This window comes from Hipposideros armiger, unplaced genomic scaffold (assembly GCF_001890085.2).
Source record: "Hipposideros armiger isolate ML-2016 unplaced genomic scaffold, ASM189008v1 scaffold_163, whole genome shotgun sequence".
NCBI lineage: Eukaryota > Metazoa > Chordata > Mammalia > Chiroptera > Hipposideridae > Hipposideros > Hipposideros armiger.
Window position 1 is genome coordinate 587,466 of NW_017731513.1, and position 10,000 is coordinate 597,465.

Below are 10,000 nucleotides of genomic sequence, written 5' to 3' on the forward strand. Positions count from 1 at the left end.
TAATACAGCTTTTTCCTTTCTTAAAATGGGTATACTTTTCTTGGCCATATATAATATAGTATATATTTGTTGATTGTCGTCTTCCACCCCTCAGTGGGCGTTCTATGAATTCAGGGACTGTGTCTCTCTCGCTTACTAATGTATGTCCACCTCCTGGGTCTCCACAATGATTGTTGGGTAAAGAAGTGAGACATTTAAGTTCAAAACCGAGAGTAGTTCCTGCTCTTGCCAAGGAGAGAGACCCTGAAAGGAATGCCCACTCGGCCTGTCATCAAATCGGCAGCATGTGAGCTGAGTATCTAAGGGTTAAAGGGCGCGCACCAGGTGGAGGAGATGAGCAGCAAAAACAGCACAAGCACAGGTGCTGGTCCCCGAAAACAGACACACAGCAGGGGTGACGAGCTCTGTGACCAGGGCCCCAGAGCATCGGGAACACAGCAGCACAGGAGGCCAGGGAGGTGGCTGGGGGCCCACAGGGAACTGAAGTGGTTTCTCAGATTCTAAGGCTCATAATTGCAAGTTGCAAACCTCACAGTCTTCAGTAATTAGATCTAATGTTCCCAAGCTCCCAGGGGACTTTTCCATAACAATTGTATAACAGCAAGTTGATTAAAAGTATTCGGTATTATTCTTAGGGAAACAGACGCGCTGCACTCTCCCTATCTAATGCACTATGTAAACAAAGGCATTAAGTCTGTGTGATGTGTCTTTAAAGAGGAGTGTAGAGTTTGAAGAATTGAGGCAGAATTGGGGAAAAAAAACTGCAAAAGGGAGGTTGCCAGAGGCATGTGTTCTTTCCTTATTCTTTCATCAAAGTGCTTCTGCTCGAGGCGTATTTCCACATTAATTTTCTTTTCCTCCTGTTTGCTTATCTGTCTCCGCGTTAGACAGTCCGCTCCACTGTGGTGCCGGCACACACGGCTTTCAATGAGCTGTGTTGTCCGTCTGGCGGAAACGGGCAGACACTGACCATACCTAGTACACACATCCCTACAAATTTCCTGGCATTTGCTAATGTCTTACTACGTTTAAGACACTGAGCACAGCTCTATTAAGAATGCAGAGAGAGGGAGAGAGAGAGAGGGAGAAGGCAGGGAGGGAAAATTAGGAATTGGATGCCCTCTCTCCATTCATGGTGTCCTTGTAGAGAACCTACGATGGGGTAAATCCATTAATATGTCTTGCTTCAGACAACTGTCTAATATTCCTTCCTTTTAAAATGTTGTATTATCAGAGATCAGAATAACGTGTTAATCGGGAATCTGAATCATTTTTCATGGATCTGCTTTAGGATGAGAAGATAGAACGTTTTCCATTAGGTACTCACCTGAGTTAGGATCAATTCTTAACCGTGTTAATATCATTCTTAATTAAGGAGGGCAGACCTCGAAACCCAGGGCCTCAGGTAACAGAAGCCTCCTCCGTCAGTAAGAGGAGAAGGCGCTTGTTCAAACACAGACAACATTCGAAAGCATGGCCCCCGAAAGTCAGCGCCTGATCAGATCGCCACTCGCCAGGAGCTTACAGTTGAATATGAGGAGCAGACACACAAGGAGCAATCCACAAGCAGTGTGTGTCTAGCAGGAAGTGTGAGATGGCCTTAGATGGGCGACAGGTGAGACATACCTGGCCTGGTGGGCTAAGGAATAGTTCACACATGAGGCAAGACTTCAAGGGAGCCCCCCAAAGGGCATGTGGGGTGTTGATAGACATATTCAGGGGAGAGAGGAAGTCTCCACTGGGGCAGACATGTAAGTAAGAAAAATCATCTAGCAGCAATAGAGTATCTCCTGATCCTGCCAGTGATCGGGCCTCAGGGTGTTATGGCCGTGGTGCAACTGCCTTGCATGCGTGTCTCAGTGAGTTCCTAGAGGCCTCTAAGGTAGAGGATGGAAGTTACAGATGACGAGCCTGAATCTTAGCGGTGACAAGTGACCCCCAAGGGACATAGGTGTGAACCAGGGCCTATCAGTGTTAACTGTTTGATCAACTATTTGATCAGTGCTAACTTGTTCAGTTCAAGTGAAGCGTTTGCTTTAAAAAGAAATAGGATATACACCTAGAACTATACGTTGGGGCAGACCCTGAATACCAGTTTAAAGAGTGGATTTGTGCGAGCACGTGTTTTTCTGGTCTTTTTGCATAGACCTGAGGACATTCTGGAAGTTTCTGGAGGAAAGCTCATGGCTGATAAATACTACTTCAAGGACACTGTGTAAAAGGCCGGGCAGACAAAACTCAGAAGCCTGGTGAAAGAAAAACAGACAGAGATGCTTGGGACCTAAGGTTCATCTTAATCCAGAACTAACTTTTGTTTTGGGGAACATATCAGAAAACAAAGTTGCTAGGAATTTGTAAGCTCTAAGTTTAGAAATCTGTCGTTGTAAAAATATACGTGATGTAGTCAGTAAAGATAGACAGGGGTTACTGTAATCCGCCAAGCAGGAGAGACATTCGCAGGGGCCAACAAAGTAGCAGAAAGGCAGAGGAGAGAGAGGGGAGCTTGTCAGACATAGAGGTGGCTCGCTGTTCCCAGGAGTTCCACCTGGATGCCAGGCCCGAGAGCACAGAGCCATCCCAGTCCATCTGGGCACTCGCTACAAGCTGCTCCAAGAAAGGGGCCGGCGACCTGCTCAGGGCTGCAGACAGCTCCACCGTGTCCTGATGGTGCAGGGCAGAGGGACAGAACCCGGCTGCTCACATCCTGGATGTCTCTGAGCCTGGAGGATATTAATTAATGAGACCCCTATCTTAGAATGACCTAGCTTTGACCTTGAAAGTTCCTACAGTGCTAGGCATGAGTCTAGAAATATAGGCAACATTGCCCCCCAGGACACTTAGATGTTCCTATTCGGTGAGTCCCAATTTCTGGTTGGTTTGTAATGTAGTTTCTATACAGTGAGGCATCGGCGGTTTATTATGTTTATGTTCTTGAAGGAGAGAAATAAATTTAAATAAGTCAGTTGTGTCCCTGGATGGAGGGGTGGTTTCACTTCTCAAGAAATCTGTTCTGTGACTTCCCAGCCACAGTCTCATTTCTCCTTCACTGAAAGCTCATGTTATACGATATTTTCTATTAAATTTGATAGGTTTAAGTAAAACTCCATGACATGCTTTCATCAAAAGGAACGGAAATCATACTTCAAAGCAGAATCAATTTGCAGTTGTGACAGACGATGTTTTGCAAATTTAGCTGCAATTCAACAATGGCACTTTTATGTCTGAAATAATTGACATCCGGAGTGATTCTCTACTTTAAACTGTGCTCTGTTGACAGTGGGGTTCGTAATAGGAACACTCCATAGGATCTCCTATTCTTACAGTTTTTGTTTTGCAAACTACATCGCATTATAAGTAAAAAAAAAAAATCTATGTTTTATGAAAAATTTTTGATTTTGTAGTGGAAAATGTTTTCTCATTTTTCTATTGGGGAGAAAAATCTCTTCTTCCTCTGAGCAATTAGTGTATATTGATGCATAATTTATCATATACAGTATATCATAGATCTTCGTTGACAAGTAGCTCTGTTTCAAGCAAGTATAGATTGCATGTAGCTTTTATTATTTATAATAAATTTCCTGAAAACTAAAGAATCAAGATAAATCTTCAATTTCTTCAATTCCAAAATTTCCAGGGAGTGTCCAAGCTGAGATTATTATAAACTTAAAAGGAAAAGGGACAGAGAAGAGTAATTGCTGGTGTCACATCTGTGTCCCAAACCTTGGCATAGCTCTCACTGAGGCACAGCACCCCAAAACCCATCTAATGAAAGGACATAGGCAGGTGTATCTGTTCCACGGTGACACCTCCAGGTTCTGTCATTGTGGGTCTGTGACAACGTTTCTGATGGCTTTCATCCAAATAAGAACCAGACGGTGAATTTTTCGTAAACGTATTTCATGTAAAGCATTGTCTTGTAAATATGAGATTGTCCTTATCTTTATAATTATTGTAGTTGATCGTAGGATGTTGGTGTTTTAAATACCCTTACTTCACAAAATGAAAAGTTGTCAATCTTATGTCAGTGCCTTTTTTTTTTTTTTTAATCTTTAAAGCCATGCTCAGCAGTGAAAACCTGCACTGGGAACCATTACTGTAGAAAATATCCATGGGAACTTGAGAGATTTTCTTTTCCCTTCAGCCCAAGAGCTTAAAAAGATGCATGCGTAAAACCAGGCGAACCCCAGAGCTCTGTAAATTGGAGAAAGTTCTCTAGCACCTAGAGACATTTCTTTAGAGGACAAACGTTATATCCTGGTTTCAGTCAGTCACCAAAGAACTGGATTGGAAACATCACGGACTTAAAATATGTGTTATTACAAGATCGTCCTGAAAGTAGTGTTAACCCAACTATCATGATTTAATCCTGCCTCCATCTGAGTCCATCACGGTGCAGACTTACTCTCTCATTTGCCAAAACTGAGTTTAGTCTCATTTAGTCATTTATAAAATATTTCTAGGCCCCTCTATCCCTTTTCATAACCTTCAGTGAAAAGATACGGCATCAGATGTTCACATCACGGAGAATGGCTGGTACTGGCCAAGTCATCCGGGATGTCAGGATCACTGGAAGTAACAAGGGTCAGAAAAGCATCTGGTGTGGTTTGACGCTGTCCTGAGAAAACTCGGGGTGTCTGTGAGGGGTGTTCTAAGCAAGTCGTGGTGCCTTTGACTTTCTGTTGCTTTCTGTTCCTTTTTTCCCCTTTCCAGTGAAATCAGATGAATTACAGACGATCAAGAAAGAATTAACCCAGATCAAAACTAAAATTGACTCCTTGCTAGGGCGTCTGGAGAAGATTGAGAAGCAGCAGAAGGCGGAGGCAGGTAAGTGAAAAGGCTCCGCGGCCACAGACAGGTCAGAATTCAACCTGAGATGCTGTCAGTCACACGGACAGGCAGAGCTGGGGGGGCATGGGCTGAGTTTAATAGAGTTTGCTACCGACCTGCCAGGAAAGCCTGTCTGTAGGCCTAGCGTTGCAACCGGGTCTGATCTTTGACTTAGAGAACAGGAAGCAATTGCTCTAAAACTCATATTTTAACAAAAGGGGGGAAAAAAGTATGTTGATGCTAATTATAAGTAATAGTTGGATCGTACTAGAAAGTGTCTATCGCAATATCAAATCACCCTTCAGAAAAATGAATTAATGGAGTAACAACACTATCAGGCTAAAATAATATTCACATTTCATTCACTTAACCGCTGCAAAATTTAACAGATTTCGAAACCATGATTACAAAGCCCAGCCCCTGTGGAAAGAACTTAGGAGCCCAGGTTCCGAATCTCACCACCAGCAGCGTCCCTGGTCACTCCCGGCCACGTCCCTGACTGCATCCTCTACAATATAATGTCCTCTCCCCCCTGAGTTATCAGCCCTGACCCTGGTGCCACTCTGAGGCGATGCTAACGCCCATTTTCTGTGGCGGCAGGTGTTTAGTTTTAAATCGCACACTGTGAGAGCTGGGATGGCCTTAGAGATGAGCTGGTGTTCAGTTTGACAACTGTGCCCTGCGGGCCCAGATGCCACTGCGCTGCTTGGCGATTCAACATAAGACTTTGCTTGCTAGAAGTTTCACTTTATAAATAATCGTTTCGAGAGCCATGCCTCAAACCCAACCTCCTCACTTCCCAGATGAGAAAACAAAGATTCAAGGAGGCAAACGGATTTTTCCACGGCCACGTAGCTGTAGTGAGAAATGAGGTCTGGAGCCCAGGCCTGTGAGTGACCCAGGGCCTGGCCAGGACGTCCCCGCGGTGGGCCTGGCTGCCCGGGCAGCTCGTCACGGAGGAGGCCTGGTTGGGATGTGGGCCCCTGGTGACTGTGACTGGGGGACCATTCGAGCTTCCCTTGTGTGGTGAGGCATACGGAGCTTGAGGATGAAGGAAGCCAGCTGAGAGGTGGCCGCGTAGCACGGTGGGTGACAGACATAAACTCTGGTTCCCATGTCACCCACCACGGCCTTAGCCTCAGCTTTCTCGTTTATGAGACGAGCGATGGCTCCTAGGCACTGTGGGACGTGGGAAGGCGGCCTAAGGAGGTGCTGTCGTGGGAAGCTCAGTGGCCAGGGCGCTCAGGGGTCGGTGCCGGGGACACACGGGCACGTAGCGTTTGCTGCTCCCCTCCTCCAGCCGGAGACCCAGCCCCTGGCAGGTTCTCCGCGGCGTGTTTGCAGTTGATGAGAAACGATAGAGGAAACCATCATTCTTATTGAAAATTCCTGCTTTCAATGTATTTTCTGCCGAGAAAAGACATGCTGCCTACACTTCTCCCTAGAGAAATTCAGACTTTAGAAAGTTTTTCATGGGCTGTCTGCGGCACTTGAAAGTGTTACTGTGGCTGAAATATCCTGTGTTGTTGCCTAGGCCAATATTTCTCCTTTGAGAAGCTTCTGTGAAATTCATTATTATGTAAAACAACCCTTACACCAAAGGACTTTGATAACCAATTTGCACTTCAATTTAAAGGATTGTGGAGGGCTCATTTAAATAGAAATCACCTCAAAGAGAAAAATGTGACACTTACACCATCGTATTATACCTCCCAGTTTCCTGCGATCCACAATACCTTCCGCCATCTCTTCCGGGAAGACCACCTGTAAACGTAACACAGAAATTCAGGGCTCGCGTTTTCTTTGCGTGAAAGGCTGTCACCTTATTTTTGTACGCTTGTAAACCTTCCGAGACATGAGAGTTATTTTTTGAACCATAGGCGTAGTCCTTAGATATTTATGTCTTTCTTACTTTCACATGTTTTAGGAAGAAAATGGAAGTGTTTAATTTGTAATTTCATTCTCTTAGTCATTGCCTCCTGAACGGTATTTAGATTTACGGAGGCAAGGTGCTCATTTTCTGTGTTTTCTTTATGAGAAGAAATCAGGTTCATATGGAAAGAGTCAACGCTACATTATAGAAATATAACAAAGTTCTTAACAATGCTCAGAAGCTCCTTATTAAATTTAAGGGGCACTCATATTAATGCTTATTTGGTTGCAAGCTAATTATTTGGTAGCTAACATGGACTCTTCATTATCACTGTTATAGTCATCTCATGCCCAATTTACTCGTAGTCACTTGATAATGCAAGGGTCCACCATAAAAGTAGTGGCAGGGAGGAGATGGTGGATGACAAACAAAAGGTGGGGAGGGCCACCACCCGGCACACAGCTTGTCCTGAGTTCCTTTAACACTATCACCGTTTTTCTCTGTCTTGTTGGGTCAGCAGTAATTGTAATGACGTGTGATTACATTTTGGATTCTCTGTACCTTAGATTGCTTCGAATAGATGTTTGTGTGGTCACCTGTCTCTTCCTTTGAGACGGGACACTTCCCAAGGACAAGGTCATGTCTTTTCTTTCTTCCTAACCCTCCCCCACCATGCACTGTCCCAGGCTCAACTGAGCACGTTTTTCAGTTTTCTCAGGCTCAAACTCCCCGCACTGTAAACCAGAGGAATGGATCGTGGCCTCAAACATATTCCCAACTTTTAAATTATGATTAATATGCATCCACCATGCTTATATTATTGTTTTTCTTTGACTATTTCAAATAACACAGCTTTGGGGTAGAGTGACTATGTAGGTTATTGAAAACAACAGACCAACTTCACATCACTTTAGCCTATAATTGTACCTCCTTCCTCGACGAGTCTTTTAAGAGAACCCCATACAAACTGCCACATGCGGACAGCACAACTTATATGTGGTTTACACAGTGCTATGAAATGACCCAAAAGGGTAAAAGGAAAGAAAAGCAAAAACTAAAGACCAGGTGTCATACCATAGACACAGTAACTCCATGGGCAACCATATTTTTTAAAAAATCAAATTTCAGGCATGGAATCTCTTCTATGAAAAGGCAATTAGACATTATTTCATTCCACTTTGTTCTCAGGGGTACGTCTAATACATGACCAGCCAGTCTCACTTAGGCAATTCCAATGAGAATAGATAATGATAATGTTAGCATTCCAGAGGTCACAAACCACAGTCCCATAGGATAAATTCATCCTGCCCATATGTTTGGTAAAAGATACAGAATTTTTTAAAAGTACATTAATGTCCAAGAGTTGGAATATTACACATAAATGTCCCAATATACTACATCTTTTGAAAAACTGGCATTTCAGTGTTGCTACTCACTGTACCCATGGCAGGCACGACTCAGTGTGCTGCCACCTTTGTGCTGCCATGAACACGCGGACGTGATTTACTTGGTTCCTGTCACACTTGTGTCTCAGACTCCAAGGACATAGGTTCTCCTCATGCTGAGTCAAATGTATGAGTATTTTGCTTTCACCTGGTTCAGTTATCCTTTTTATGTCCCTGAGACCAAGCTTAACATCTAGTCCCTTGTGAATGTAACAGCCAATTAAATATTTAAAAGGCACTCTAATATTCTCACCTTCCCCAAACCTTTGAACGGGGAGTCGATATAATTGGCCCACAGATGTTCAGTTGACTGCCGTCCAATTTTGGACATGGTATCTGGGAAGCCTCTTTTTCCCCAGATAAATATCCGTATGCCTTTGTGTGCCTCTCCTGTAATTGGGGTTTGCATCTTGAACCATGGTCATCTGTCCCCTGGCCATCCTGACGTTTGTCAGCCACAGTCTGTGGTACTCGCAGTGGAATACGTTCCTCCAGCTGCCATCTGTAACATGACAGTTTCCGCTCTGAAAACCTTACTATCGTTTCTACTTTGGGTCAAATTGCTGATGCTTCTGGTAAAATGTTGGGTGAACACATGAATTGAGTTCAGCTCCCTCCTGAAACTGTGTGAAATAATGATGGATTTAAAAGTGAAGCCCCTAGTCTTAAAGAGAACAGGAACAAAAATTCTTAGGAGCTGGACAGCGGATGGAGAAGTGTACCTAACTTAGCACATCCTGGAAACCTGCAGTTTTCGCCACAGAACTCTGAAAGGACTCAGAATCGAAGGCCACGTCGTCCTCTAGGAAAGAGGGTGCACGTGGCTGAAAGTCTGTTGAGGAAACAGACTCCTGTACTGTCCTCCCAACTGCTCCTGACCCAGCAGAAGGCTGGAGAACTTTCCTCTAGCAATGCTAAAATGGCAGATCTCAGGGCTGGTAATTGGAGAGCAGTTGAAAACAGGGAGAGAAGGGTAAATTTACACAATGACTGTCCAAAAAAAGGAAAGAAAACAAAATTGAAGGAAACAGAGATTATGCAGGAAGAATAAAACTTTTTAAAAAACCCAAAAAACAAAAACCTAACGCCACCGATGAATACCCTCCAAAAGAAAGAAGTGATATTGCATTCATGAAATAAGCCCATGAAACTAAAACCGAGGGCAGATACAAGAGCTTTTAGAAAATAGCATGTGACGACACAAAAAAATAACAATATACAGGATTGGAAGAGAAATTGGAGAAATTCTCCTGGAAAATATAAAAGAAAACAGCGGTGGGGAATAGGAGGGAAAGTGAGTGGGGACCGTGTGAGCCTCAGCTTCCTAAGTACGATGCCAACAGATACAGCATAAAACTGGCCAAGAACTGGCGATATAAGCGCGTCGTTTAGAAATATGAGGCATTTGTTTAAAAGAATCAACTGCGTGAGCGGGAAGACTTAAGGAGCTAAAAATGATGAGCCGGTAGGAAGAGAAGAATGCTGTTTTTCACTACAAGTCTCGTAGACATGTAGGACTGCAAAAATTACGTGTTTTAAAGAAGCTAAATTTGGAGGAAAAAGAGATTGAGCAACTGGATCAAAACTCTCCCAAGTGCTTGGGGAGAGCCTCCTGTGGCTACGCCTCAGATAGTGAAGAAAGGAAAATTACACTGGGCCCATGAATACGTGGCAAGGAAGAATTTATTCAAGACATTGCAGTGGGTGGAAGTTGATATCATCTCCACTAACACAGAAGGCAGGAGAATTTTTAAAAGCTAAAGTAAGCTAGCGGGAAAGGACTGAGGGATATGAGTGGGGAGGTGGCCCAGTAGGGTTCTGTCATTGGTGTTGGCTAATCAGCCCTAATGGAAGT

General features: G+C 43.9%; 1 protein-coding gene across 7 annotated transcripts in view; it reads left to right on the forward strand.

Moving 5' to 3' along the window:
- The window catches only part of RALYL (RALY RNA binding protein like), a 583,573-nt gene that overhangs the window by 541,144 nt on the left and 32,429 nt on the right, over nt 1–10,000 (forward strand). For all 7 annotated transcript variants that reach the window (XR_002125025.1, XM_019651620.1, XM_019651619.1 and 4 more), the window contains one exon: nt 4,711–4,824. Coding sequence is in view for 6 of the 7 variants with exons in the window: in XM_019651620.1 (XP_019507165.1) it covers nt 4,711–4,824 (114 nt within the window). In the remaining variant the exon portion in view is untranslated. The remainder of the gene's footprint in view (nt 1–4,710; nt 4,825–10,000) is intronic.